This window comes from Suillus paluster, assembly GCF_016628075.1.
Source record: "Suillus paluster strain FC165 chromosome Unknown EDB91scaffold_140, whole genome shotgun sequence".
NCBI lineage: Eukaryota > Fungi > Basidiomycota > Agaricomycetes > Boletales > Suillaceae > Suillus > Suillus paluster.
The window spans coordinates 43,887-57,490 of NW_024537700.1; the positions used below are offsets into that span (position 1 = coordinate 43,887).

A 13,604-nucleotide genomic window follows, 5' to 3' on the forward strand; every position below is an offset into this window, starting at 1 on the left:
GAAAAGTACAACACCTTGGCACCACTCCAAGTTCCGCCACGCCCTACTCTTGATTATGTTGATGTCATAGGGTATGCATCTCTCAGTGAAGTTGAGCTCTTAAAGTACTCTCGCCACAATCTTATGACGAAACCATGGGCTGTACCAGAAAACCGAGAGATGGCGGTCAAGTTTTTCAAAGTCTTGCACTCACATGAAGAAATCACTCGGTTGAACGTGGAAATAGGTTGCCTTGGAGCATGGATTCAGTTTGAGGACCAGCAGATGTTGTTGGCAATAGACTCCTTGTGAGATGAGGGCTCGATAATGCTGGCTGCAGAGGTGCAGAGGGAATATGCAGAATGACACCGCATTAATAATCTCCATCGAATCTGTCTGCATAGCACTGCTAACCTGACTGGCTATAGTGGACCGCCGCCACCACTCGTACTACACGAGCAGGCTCTCATCGCAGATTTGGATAATGAGGATGAGGGTGATGATGATGAGGATAGCGACTTACATGATGAAGCTTCGAGGCTTGCAAATGTCATATCACATATCGTGCAGCAGTAGAATTATGATGTACCCATGAATCAAGCTAGTAATGAACAATGTTTTCTCTTCACTCGGCATGATATTGAGTCTTCGCTGTTGTATATAATTAAATGATCAGCACAGACCATCGAAATGTGATTTCAAGCGTTCTCAAGATCTCAAGACTTGTTCAACTCCATAAATAGATATGCTAATTCTGAAGAACATGAAAGTGAGTATCCTCTGAGTCATCGTGGATCAAAACATTGTTCATATTCTGTCGCTAGGATGTCCTCGAAGCCCAGACATCTATATATCACCCTGCAGCTTCAAGCCTGTGTACCAGTATGTAGTAAGTCATACTCGCTTCCAATCCATGAGGCTCACTTACGAGTTACAACTCTGAGTCATAGTAGTAAGTACTTGACTCTGCCTCGAGCTTTCAACGCCCCAAGTTTTCAACCTCCCACCTGCACACTACCGTCAAATGTTACCACTAGAACTCAACAATGACCATATATCCCACCTTGATTACTTGGATTTGCAGGTCGACAAACCGGTGGGTCTGAATCTTACAATCTAAGTTGAAACATTCATGCTATCATTTGACAAGATCCACTTCATCGAAATCAAGATGACGGCTGAATTCGACTTCGACCACCAAGATGGCATTTTATCCTTCTTTCCTAGTATCCGTTCAGCACTGCTTGCCTCTGAGCCTATCGAGGATGCTAAGGAGAAACACATTTTAGAAGACATGTATTCAATCTTTGCAGATTCATTTGCATGTATAGTTTGCCGTCGCAAATTTAGATGGGACTGCATTCAGCTCCCAGATGCAATGCTTAAAAGTATGATGGTTTCTCTTTGTTTCTACTGGATTTGCTAACGAAGTGATTTGTTAGAGATAGCAGCATTAGACGAGGTTGAACACCAGCATTCACCCATTCCAGACAGTCCTCTGTCTACTGTGCTCTCTAAACGACTGGCGGACACCAATATCAGTGACTCGTACATATTTCCCGACCCTCTACCTCCTGCAGTTGTCTTGCCACAACTGGCAGATGAATATGTAATAGCAGACTGGCGTTCTTCCACCAGCTCCATCGGCCCATTGGTGTCGTCTCTCTCGTGCTCTACAATTACATTGCCTTATTCCACTCACTCCTCTCTTCATTCGCTGTCTGAAGATGATACCCAGGAATGTGCCCTTTGTCCCAACCACTCATAAGGGTACCCACTCGAACCCAGCCACATGGAGTCACCAGTTCAGAGTGCCTTCCTAGCCCTGCACCTCCTCGCTCTAGTATTACTCAGCACAAACGTCACCATCCCAGATGTGAAACACAAGCATCTACCACTTCGCAGCCAACCCAAACTATGATGCCCCCCTCTGCCACGTCATCACAGTCTAACGACACTATGTCGTCTCCCTTCGTAAAGCTTCCGCAGCCAGTGTCATGCCCTTTCATTATTTCACCGCTGTCACCTCCCTTGAAGTCTGCACCGATACCTCCCACAATGCCCACTTCTACACGAAACTTGGTATCGTTAACCCACAACCACTCCCTCGCTTCACAATCTGGCTCATCTTCCGTCATCAAAACAGGGGAGACTTGTAAACCTGTGCGTATTCTTAAATAATTGGGCTGTGCTGGACTTATGCCGATTAGGTCTTGTCTGGTGTGAAATCCAACAGGCACCAGGACACCGCCGATCGGATCAATCCTGTGAGAATCGAGATGGTGACACATAGCGGGAATGAAGGTGTCTCGATCACCAATAATATTTTTTTGCTGTCGACGGATCCACATGTTGACATGCCTGACACTGCTAGTGTTCAGCATGCATGTGTGGAGATTGCTTCTATTCTTCAAGGCCTCAACTTGCATCCTATCACCATGGACGAGATCTGGAAATGCATTTGCCAACATGATGGCTATGAACCTTTCTCATGGCAATCTATCCTGGTCAAATTGGACATTCCAGAGGAGAAGATGCAGCCGCTGCTTTTGGTGATGGCATGCACGAGTAATGAATGTTGTGAGTGATTATGTTAATTTTTTGTCTAACTACACTAAAATCATGTTGTTCGCAGTTAGTACATGATTCAGGATCAGATTGGTTCTCTCGCTAGCTCGGAACTTCGTTTGTGTTTTGGCCCCCACTAAAATCATGTTGTTTGCAGTTAGTACATGATTCAGGATCAGATTGGTTCTCTTGCTAGCTCGGAACTTCGTTGTGTTTTGACCCCAATGTTTTCTTTCAGATCAGTTCTCTCACTAGCTCGGAACTTCATTTGTGTTTTGGCCCCAATGTTTTCTTGAATATGGTTACGGAGTTTCGGTTTTCTCACTAGCCTCGAAGTTGGCCTGTATTTTGGTTCCATCATTTTGTTGAATACAGTTACTGGTTCTTCCCTGACCTCAGCTGCTGCAAGTCTAGTAATGTCATAAGAGCAGGTGCGTTTTTTTGGCTCTGTTTCTTTCACAATGCCATGAATACCAGTTGTTCGAGTTCGTCGTTCATGCCCAAAACTATCCGCTGAACAGAAAGCAGCTTGTCGTGACCGGCAAGAAGCTTTGACGACTGCAATCGATGAAGCAAAATCTGCCTACATAGAAGAAGCTGCTCACATCACGGAGACTCATGGGCGGTAAGTTTTCAAGTTGGTCATTGTTTTATCCCCTCCAGCTGATTCTTTTTAGTTCTCTGAAATGGACACAGAGCCAACTCTTCTTGAAGAGTTGGATGCTCCGTCAGCGGCAAAGCATCAATTCATGGAACACTTTTGTCAGAGTGAAGCATATGGAAGCCAACGAAGGTAAATTTACGCACCCCATTTGAATTTAAGCGGCTGATATAATTGAAGGTTGTGAAAGGGGTGATAGGATCAATCTCACCAAGTTCATTGCTGAAAACAGGGATGAGCTTGTTCGTGAGCACTCACAGCTGACGCCGGCAGAGAAACAAGCCCTCAACGCAGAAGTTGTTGAAGCGAGGCAACGAAAAAGTCAGGCAGCACGCACTAACCCCAAGGCTACTCGACACGATATGAATGTGACATTTATGTCCATGGACCATGAAGTAAGTCATCTTTGCATCATTCATAAATTCATATTCATTAATATCTTTCTCAGTGGATGGCACTTTGTGCTCGAATGGGTGCTGAAGGCTTCTACATGGCTGTTTGTGGCAGTATCAAAGACCTCTCTGAACCGAAGATTTTTTTCACACAGAAGGCAGAAAAATTTGTCCAAGATGTTTTGAAGGTAGAACCTCATCATCTTGGTCTCAAGCTCGAGTCATTCATTGTCAGCGGCCTCAGTAAGTTTTTTCCTTGAATTCACAATACATAACTTAATATTTGATATAGATGAACACATGATAACTACTCGTCCACCTCCATTGAACAAACTCGTCAGTGACTGCCATACATTGATTCAGGAGGAACTTGGCAAGTGGTTCATTGTCTTCCGATGTGCATTCAATGATTGACGTGATTCTCCAGAGGCAATTGCCTTGGAGAACAACATTAAGGGCAAGGTTGAGATGAATTACACTAACTATGAATGAAACATTGTTGAGCATCACGGCTTTGCGCTTGTGAACTGGCCCTTGTCCGGTCATATTCAGAATCCTTCGAAAGTCGGCGGAAGAGCTGAAGTGAAGAGATTACTTGATGCGCTGAAGTCCCGGTCTTGTGAGTGGGTCAAGCTCACAGATGAAGAGCGTGTTGTGCACATGAAGGATAACCAAGAGCACCATGCATGAGGGGAACCCGTATATGTTGCCAGAAAGGCCAGGAAGACTACCGCCGCCTCACAACACAAGAGCAACGAGATAGTTGATTCAAGCAGTGATGATGACACTAGTAGTGACAGCGAGTAGCATAGTATACCAAACTTGATGGTTTTCTTCAAGTAAAGCTATAAAAATACTTACATTTACATGTAAAACTCTACATAAGTCAATATAGACAAGGTTAGAGAAAGAGCCGCTTGAAAATGGTTGAATTTGAAGGGTATTTCGTGCTCATCGTCGGGCATGATGAGCACGAAGGTTTGAAGGACGTGGTGTCATGTGGGAGAAGCATCGGGAAGTTGCCGCCATTCTTGGCTTTGTCTGATAAGGGAGATAAACCTTATCTAGTATATCTATTATATCTTATCTTACAGGTTTTTCTACCCTACCTAAGTGACTGCTGAGTGCTGTGGAACTCGCTGAAGTACCGCAGCATAGACTTACCCCCCTAGTTAGTAACAAACATCACATCACATGTCCATTACTAAATACGGTTATTAATGGTGTCACACAGGTGGAGTGGCTGTACTAAGTAATGCATCACATTCCCAAATGGAGATGTCCAATATAGTGGATAATTACAGCAAAGGATGTATTGTGTTAAGGTCGTGCTCAAGGGAGAGGTTACTCAAAGGGCTTCGGCTTCAGCTCGTGTGCTGTGCCCCTTACCCAAGTATGTGCCCTTAATTTCCGGGGACAGAGGGGAAGTCCGACGGAAGTCCGGGGAATTCCGGAGGACAGAAGTTGGTGGAGTTTGGCGGAACTCTGGAAGACTATGTGGGGACAGAGTAAGGCTACTATGGAAATCTGGAGTAGAAACAGAACAGAGGTTAGACTACCCTAAGGTAGAGCCAGAGGATTAGTCCAAAGGTTTAACCCCTAAGACTCGGAGGTGGACAAGAGGTGAGACTCAAGTCCGGAGATTGCAGGAATGAGCAGAACTAAGATGATATTTGAACTGAGGAGTTCCGGAGTATTACAGGGGTTTATATACTGTAGGTATCATGTAAGTAAATCAGTCAGCAAAGGTAAGGGCTATGTACAAAGCATGTGGAAAGTCTATGTTAAGACCATGCTCAGGGGTAAAGCGGAGTCTGAGGGGCTTGGCTTCAGCTCGTACGCTGCGCCCCTTACCCGAGTACGTGCCCCTAATTTCGTATTGTAGTCCGACTCGAGTTCTACGAGCTCTGACAGGATGTCGGAGCGGAGGTCCTCTGAAGGAGGACCGACGGACTACTAGGTGAGCACGAGAAAGTTGGGCGGGGGTTGTTCCACCCGACAGGAGGGAAGTGGGAGACTACTGTGGTCGGAACCAACAGTAGAAGTGGAGCAGAAGGAACTGCTTGGATGAAGTCCGAAGTAGAGCAGAACAGAGGGGATGGATGCGAGAGTGCGGGGTCTAGTTCCGACGCATGGGAAGTCAGAGGAGCGGAGGGACAGAGGAACAGGGGAATGGAGGAGTGGAGGAACGGGGGAATGGAGGATTGGAGGATTGGAGGATGGCTGACCTAGGGAGTCAATCCCCTAGGCTGGTCTTTAACAGGAGTTGACTTAGGATCAGGCCCAAGTCAAAGAACAGAAGAGCAGGGCTTAGAAAAGGTAATATTCAGACTGAGTATCTACAGACAGATGTACATATGTTTATATACTCTAAGTAATTAGCATAGCATAGCAGGAGGCTATGTGCTGAGTGTACAGGATAAGAAGATGACTGAGACATACGAGAATAAGGCTCAGAGAAAAGTATGTACACGACAGATCAATAATTGCTAGGGTATAGGGATTACCGGGTACCCGAAAAGCGGAACTATGATGCTAAACGGGGATAAGATAGGCCGCATCCAAACCCATCTACATCACATGATGTGACATTTTTGTGATGTTCTGTTACATCGTGTGACCTTCTTTGAGCGCCGCTGTACATTTCTCAACATAAGTGTCCAAAGGATAGGATTCCGAGTCATACGGTACTAGGGATGGTATGAATTTAATGAATGTTACTAACCAAACCAGTGTCTGTCAAATCTCGCATAATTGTTTCAGGTAAAGTTCGATGACCACGGTACTTCTTCGAGGCCCATGCTGCTTGCCTACCATCGAGTCCTTTTCTATAGGCGTCCATGAATCTCAACGAGCGAGTGGAAAAACTGGTGTCGCATAGTGTCAGCACACTGCTGCATCTTGGAATCAAGATTCACAAATAGGGACTCACCAGCAAATGGCAAGCAGTGGAACTGAGTCCAAAGACTGAAGGACATTCTGTTCGAGATCGGCTTCTTTCGACGACGCGGGAAGTTTGCAATAGATCCGTTTTGAGTAGCCCCAACATTGCTCGATAAAATTCAGCTCACAGTGAAATTTAGGAAAGAAAATTGTATGAAAGCCACGGGCTTCACAAGCTGACTTGAGCAGTGACTTGACACCAACAAAGTCAGGCTCATTGTAGAGCATTCTTCGACAGCAGCAACGTGTGGCTCCCTTCTCGCACCGAAATTTTGGGCATTCTGCCAGAATTTTCAGTGCCCCCTCATAGCCTTGCTCTTCAAGTATCACTCCCATCCCTTTAAACACTCCAGCACACTTGTGGCCCTCCGGATAATACAGTGACTGCGGCGATCCATCTGCAAACTTGCCATCACCCATCGGAACCTTTTTTTTCAACAGCGCACCATCTGCGCCATGCACAGCCTTTCCATTTTCGCCAACTATATTCACCTCCACGCCCCAATTTTTGGGCCGCCGTCCGTCGCCCTAATCTGTACCGTCCCACTTGTCCCCATCCCTTGGGGAAAATTTAGGCATATGCCGTGCAGACAGTGCATCGTCCGCACGCTTCAGGTGCATCAATGCATTGTCAAATACGATAATGTGGTCCTCATCAGGATAGTGTCGCTCAAGGATATCAATGGCATTGGAAGCCTGCTTGATGATATCCTCGCATGTGAAATACCCCTCGCATGCCTTTCCGGCCTTAAACAGGACCTGCGTGGACTCGGTTCCATCGGGAGAATGTAGCCATCCATAATCGGGGCTAATCATGTCGGCGACCATCAGCGAGGCACCCTCTCCTTCGGTGTGAGGTATGGCTGTTTTACTTTTGTGAACCCATCTGATTTTTCGACAGTCGTTGGCATAATAGGTGGACTCGTCATGATTCCAGATGATGACTTTGCAGGTACCTTCAAGTTCTGGGTGGACAGGGCACTCATTGCCATCAGTCGCATAAATTTGTGTGTGAGACAGCAACTCGGCCCAAATGGGGAGGAAGACTGCTTGTCGATAGTGCACCACATCAACCCTCTCATGTCCATCAATGGACTGGCCTGTCGGAGTCTTTGACCACCTGTATCCGATGTGCTTCATCCAGCGCTGTGCTGTCGCAAGGGATATGGTTTTAGTTAGTTTTAACCATGATTTTACCTCCACTTGATCAAGGTATTCCACTATGTCCATTGCTCTAACATACTTCCCAATGCCCTGTAGATGTAGCAGTAGTTCCTGTGAAAAGTCTTCATCTTCCAGTATGGATGAGTTCCACGTCCCATATACATTCATTGGAAGGTCCCTTCTGTCCTTGCAATAAGCTCGGACCCACTCACGAAGACGGCCAGCTAACCACGGTCCCTTCTTGTAAGCATGTGCAGTTTTCAACGAGGCTGCCATCCAGCCAGGGTACTTATTGGCTGGATCTGTGTAGTTCCACAGAAACATTCGCATTTTTTCAAGACGACTGCGAAGAAGTAAATCAAGCTTAGGATCCTTGTACCCTCCCGTGGGACGGGGAGGCCGGAGGGTCAATTTAAGATCAACTAATGCAAGTCTAGCTTCATCAACAGTTGGGGGAGGTATAAATTGGCCAGCGAGGACTGGGGTATGGGTCCATGGAAGTCCATCTTTGTCCACTTCTTCATCATCCTCAAAATCATGAGATGTGTCATCCTTGTCCTCAGGCCCAGCAAGACATGACTCCATTACATTGTTAATTGATGCTAAGGGACCATTTGCAGTGTGTGAGAGTGGTGGATTTGTAGGGTAGGCTTCAGAGAAGGGTGCCATCTTTAGTTTAATTTTAGTCTTAGTACTCCAGCCAGCACAATAAAAATTGATGTTTCCTTACATTCTCATCACTTGTGTGGCTTAACTTTCTCTTCTTCTGGCTGCTGTAATTGTAGGCTTTCAAATTTGCAATTCGAGAAGACCTTTTGCGAGGCATAATGGTTTTGGCGATGCCGAGTTATTGGTGCATTGACATCGCTGTCACACTGTACAGCCACAATGTAACAAGGCAGCAGTACCTCAATCACTGTAAAGACTACTACTCATTCACAAATGCAAAATAAGGAATTCTGTTCCATCAGATTGCCCGCACCATACATGCGCACAATCTGATGGAATGGATTCTCTTAAAAGTGTTTCTACAAATATCCTTAGGCATTGTAACGCAAATGTCATGAAAAGTCATGTGATCTACGTGTATTTGAATGAGGCCTATCTTAGGACCAGTTGAGTGGTTCCTAGTCTAGGGGTGGACCAGTGAGGCGGTCGGACGGATTAATAGTCGGGTGGGACAACACAAGCGGAACTGAAGGAACCAAACAGGTCGGAAAAGCGGAGGGAGTAGGAGTAGGGTTGGGTGGACCAATAGGGCGGAGGAGTGGAACCCCAGATAGGGTTGGATGGAAGGGGTATGGGGTTGGAGGACATAGGGGTAATGTCAGAAAAGCGGAATGGAGTCGGGCAGAGGTAGCAGGGCTAATCCTGCTGAGATGCACTTCGTGCATTGTTGGGGAAGGAGGAATGAAGCGGACGGGGAAACAGGGGGTCGGACCAGGGGTGGGGATGTTCATGGGTGGTATTGGAGGTGCTCAGATCCTGTATATGACAGTCTATTAGTAAGTGTAACGGATCAAAGCAGTGAAGTCGGAAATGAAGTAAGAATGGATGGATCAGTAAGCATAGCGGAATAGGACATAACCAGTTACCAGAGCAATAGCTAATCTAAAAGGAGTTAGGGGTGAGTGTGGAGATGAAGGTGGAGTGCCTGGGCGGAATAGTAAGACGGAGGACTGGACTTTAATGAAGTAGATTCGGAATTCCGGATCCGGAGGTATGGGATATGACATATTGGAATATAGTGGATAACTACAGAATAAGATGTATCGGACTTTTAGGATAATGAGCCATAAAGATACATCCTTCTACCTATATCTGGTGGATCATCTTCGACCTCAACCAAGAGATTGATCAGCTGGTTGGCGCCAATAAGTAAATGATCCCTTGCAGCCTCATCTTCAGGTAGTGTCTCATTTCCAATGTGCAAGGGCCCAAGCAGACTAGATTTAGCAAGGGTGTATGAGTGGACATGTGCCTCCCAATCACATTGGATTGTCTCCAAGGGCATGGGGTCTATACCCCAGAATGGTGTGAAATTGAGGTGGATCTGGTCATATTCATCCAGTAGCTGGACATTGTGTTTTTTGACATAGGCCCACCTGTAAAACCACTGTCAGTTTACACAACATTTTGGGCCCTTACAATGGACAGTTTGACACGGAGATGATGAAGCGAGTAGGAGAAAAAAATGCAGCAGGAAAGGTACCCGAAGCAAGGCAGAAACAGGGAAGAAAGGCAGCTGAGCTTGTGTGACAGCAGGTAGAAGTTGGTAAGACTTTAGATGATGGCACAACTCAGAGACTCTATCGCAAGTAACCAGATACCAGTCCGGATAGATTGGAAGAATACTAAGTAGCTTTCAGTACAGTTTTCACGACTCTAAATACTATCGCGATGTATGAAGCTTATGATATAATAGATAACAAATAGATAGGTAAAATAGAAAAGCACAATCACTTGAAACAGCGATGCTCGGGCCCCAAGACTTGGTCGTCTCTTAACTCTATCAATCCCTCAAGTCTGGGTGGTCCTTCGTTGTTAGGGAGCAAGCACCACATACCCCCCTCCAGGGCATGCAATGCCCTTACTTCTTCTTAGGGCTCTTAGGGTTTCCTTGCTGCTGGTGTTGTAAACCTTAGGCACAGGAACCCCAACAGAGGTGGCATCTTCCTTGTCATTGATCTCCATGTGGGCCAGAGGAGTTGGAGTCTGGATGGAGGATGTCCGAGTGGATGAGCTGTTGGTCCCACTGAAACTGGGTCCTTCCCCGTGGTTGTATGGGTATTTGTAGGGTTTAAAAAGTCCGGTTAAGTCTGGTCTTTTGACCAATTTTCAAAAGACCGGACCCAAACCGGTCTGCATAAACTCAACCTTGTACTGCATACTGCAACCTGGACCGAACTCTTAGAAACCGGTCGAGCATGGTAGCAATGAGGTTCGCAGTCAGTTGCCGACCGGTTGCAGATGCAACCGGTCCATAACTGTGTATGACTGGTTAGGACTGGTTAGGACCGCTCCAGAAGTCTACATAGGGCAAAATCGGTAACTACTATACAACATGTTTGCAGGCGATGTACAGGTGCCGGGTTACATAGCCTGCCAGAGTATCCCAGCACCACACATCCAGCTGAGCGGATGTGCAATTTTCTTCTTCATTCATTTTTCGTTCATCCACCAGCATTGTGTTTGGCATAGCTTGTGCATCCTCACTTGTACTTACTATCGTTCTTTGCTCCCACCCACCACTCCCCTTAATTATGAACTATAGTCTCTTGCTTTGTTTTAATCTCGTTGTCAATGGGATATAATTGTCAAATGTCAGTTTATCGATTACCTTGGCCTGTCACTCAAGAGTCAATGCACGATCTGTTACAATGGCGCTATATTTTCTTTTCTCTTTCTTTCTTTACTTACTCATTGAGTCTCATGACTGCTTATAAACACGTCCAACACATGAACACTTACCTATATGCTTACTCATTATGCTTACACAGATGATTACTCATACTATTCCCTAATTGGTTGATCCAACATCATACCATTTCTCATCTCCTTTTCTGATTGGCTGATATCGTCTTCCTATTCTCACTTACCTTTCTTGATAGGGTCATCTACCTACAGACCGGCCCTAAACTACCTTCTTGTTACATATATATATCATGCTTCCTGTACTTGTATTCCTTAACTTGAATCTACTAGGTTCTCTCCTGATACTTCGAGTTCACTGATCTAGCTGCCTTTCAGCAGACTAGCCTGAATACTTGATCTAGTGAGCCCTTGACACTCAACTAGCCAGAACCCTTGATCTTAGAACTCATGATATGCTTCAGCCTTGATCATCCTTTATTGGAATGCAGAAGAAGAACTATCCTAGTTGTAACACGATCAAACTTGTAAGCAGGTTTTCCCGCCCTCCCAGCAGCTCCACCTGCTTGCGTCCCACCCTGAGCTAATGCTCAGACCAGCCCAACACCTCAGATTGTGTCACCCACTCTTTATAGCACCAGACAAAGCTGGAAATTATCTGTACCCTGCAAACAACTTTTTTCAGGTGGTGCAGAGACCACCACTGACCATTGCTCCTGTCTCGGTGCTGAACACTTTGAAAAATTACAGATGCTCAAATTCTCATGGCGCAAGTCTCTTGCTGACTCTGCTCAAGCAAACTCAGGTATTATTGAGGAAGTTTTGCTATATGAGTACAAAGATTTCCTTCTTGTGGATGAGGGCATGGTGCAGTGGGAGAATGAAGCTGGCGAAGTCGAGACCATTTTGTAGTAGTCTGTACTATCCAAGTCATGTTCATTTGCATGGGTAAATATTTGTGTTTCATGCAACCGGTCCTGGTATAGACCGGTTGTGGTTGACTTTTCATCGGTTTGATGTTAGAGGTCAAACAAGGCAACCGGCAACTGCAAGATGTCAAATAAAGGGAAACCAAGACCAAAAATTTGGTCTTAAAAAGTTGCGGTACAGTTTGGTCTGCAGTCTTTGACTGGTTGCACAACTGGACTTTTAAACCTTAGGTATTTGTTATACTTGTCCCCGGAGCTGAAGCTTGGACGGGTACATTTGCCCTTTCACTTGGTGATAGTGCACTTGCGCCACTCATGCTTTCTCTTGGTAGTCTCAAGGTTCTGCCACAACACTTCTTCTAGGAGTTTGATGTGCTGGGGGTTAATCCAGCGTCTGCCCTCAGGAAGCTGAGGAGTAGGGTGATTGTTGGGCTCTGCAGGTATGTTGTCCCTGACTAAGTCGGTGAAGGATGGTGATGGGCCAGTGATTTCAGGGCTGTGGGTCCTTTCCTCTGTGAATTGTGAGGTACCAGAGGCAAGAGATTGCATGGTGTTGAATGCCAGGGCAAACTCTCCATACCCTGTGGGCATAGCACAATCCACAGCAGTGCCAGCCCTTAAATGAGCATTGTATTTGAGGTACACGTGGAGGAGGTCAATTACAACCATCAAATCTCCCTCTGCGAGCACATTGGGAAGGATGAAGTGACAGTTGCTGACACAAGTGAGTAGTGGTACCATGATAGCTGTGATGAGGAGGATGCGAGGTGATATAATGAGGCCGAACATAGTGGAAGGAGTGAATGGGGGAAATGATGAGGGAGGTTTGTCGATGTGGGTTTTATACATGTTGACGTCAAATGAGAGGTGCCCTAACAACACCTGGGGTTCTTCTACAGAATGACCCCACTCCCTTCCCGAAGATCTGAAACATTATTGACCCCGAGTAAGCTAAAATAATCCTTTAGTGCCTCCAACTCAGCTATCTGTTCATAGGGTAACCAAGTAATATCTCCAGTTTTCCAGAGTATTTCAAACTGGGCGTCACTGCGGGTTCTGGAGTGAGACAGGATTCTATTGATCGCCCATTCTGACTCGCCATCTTCAAATTTGGCCACTTGATTTTCCATTCATCCAGGGAACAATCAATCATTGTTAGGAACATGAATCCTGAGGTATGATGAGTGTAAAATGGGGTGTACCCCGTTGTTTAAGCTGAGAAGGGAGTTCAAGTTTGAACGTGTTATTACAATAGTCTTTGATGATTTGGTAAGGACCAATGTATTTGGGTTCTAGTTTCCAGGCGGTCCCTTTGGGTAAAGATATGTTCTTGGTCAATACATATATGAGATCACCCAGCACTAATGGGCATATCCTTCTGCATTTATTCACATCAAAGGTTTGCTTTACTCTTGCTCCCAAGATGGTGTCATGGGCGGCCATGGTGGCCATCTTCATTCATTGAGCAAATACCCTTACTCCTGGGTACTCATCTGACCCTGCCGTTTTCCATATCATGGCTCTAGGTAGTTGTCTGTAATTCGCTACAAATAGAGGTATGTTTGTAGAATCAGACTTTGTGAGATTGATTGCAAA

General features: G+C 45.7%; 6 protein-coding genes across 6 annotated transcripts; 3 read left to right on the forward strand and 3 right to left on the reverse strand.

The window, feature by feature from the left end:
• Positions 1 to 1,003: 1,003 nt before the first annotated feature.
• Positions 1,004 to 1,747, forward strand: EDB91DRAFT_1255449 (uncharacterized protein; the record flags this gene model as incomplete). The annotated part of the gene is made up of 3 exons (XM_041323988.1): positions 1,004 to 1,075; positions 1,130 to 1,367; positions 1,422 to 1,747. The coding sequence occupies 3 exons, from the start codon at positions 1,004 to 1,006 to the stop codon at positions 1,745 to 1,747; spliced, it is 636 nt and encodes a 211-aa protein (XP_041170268.1).
• Positions 1,748 to 3,165: 1,418 nt separating this feature from the next.
• On the forward strand, positions 3,166 to 4,092 carry EDB91DRAFT_1240016 (uncharacterized protein; the record flags this gene model as incomplete). The annotated part of the gene is made up of 5 exons (XM_041321945.1): positions 3,166 to 3,340; positions 3,389 to 3,603; positions 3,657 to 3,843; positions 3,893 to 3,973; positions 4,028 to 4,092. 5 exons carry the CDS (start codon positions 3,166 to 3,168, stop codon positions 4,090 to 4,092), a joined length of 723 nt encoding a protein of 240 aa, XP_041170269.1.
• Positions 4,093 to 4,095: 3 nt separating this feature from the next.
• Positions 4,096 to 4,269, forward strand: EDB91DRAFT_1019865 (uncharacterized protein; the record flags this gene model as incomplete). The annotated part of the gene is made up of 1 exon (XM_041312547.1): positions 4,096 to 4,269. A coding segment is annotated over one exon (174 nt), but the record flags the coding sequence as incomplete, so codon positions are not given.
• Positions 4,270 to 7,071: 2,802 nt separating this feature from the next.
• On the reverse strand, positions 7,072 to 8,376 carry EDB91DRAFT_1255451 (uncharacterized protein; the record flags this gene model as incomplete). The annotated part of the gene is made up of 1 exon (XM_041323989.1): positions 7,072 to 8,376. One exon carries the CDS (start codon positions 8,374 to 8,376, stop codon positions 7,072 to 7,074), a length of 1,305 nt encoding a protein of 434 aa, XP_041170271.1.
• A 1,111-nt stretch (positions 8,377 to 9,487) lies between these two features.
• EDB91DRAFT_1087642 (uncharacterized protein) lies at positions 9,488 to 10,401 on the reverse strand (the record flags this gene model as incomplete). Its single annotated transcript, XM_041316257.1, has 2 exons — positions 9,488 to 9,812; positions 10,274 to 10,401. The coding sequence occupies 2 exons, from the start codon at positions 10,399 to 10,401 to the stop codon at positions 9,488 to 9,490; spliced, it is 453 nt and encodes a 150-aa protein (XP_041170272.1).
• Positions 10,402 to 12,293: 1,892 nt separating this feature from the next.
• On the reverse strand, positions 12,294 to 12,857 carry EDB91DRAFT_1255453 (uncharacterized protein; the record flags this gene model as incomplete). The annotated part of the gene is made up of 1 exon (XM_041323990.1): positions 12,294 to 12,857. The coding sequence occupies one exon, from the start codon at positions 12,855 to 12,857 to the stop codon at positions 12,294 to 12,296; it is 564 nt and encodes a 187-aa protein (XP_041170273.1).
• Between the last annotated feature and the right edge of the window lie 747 nt (positions 12,858 to 13,604).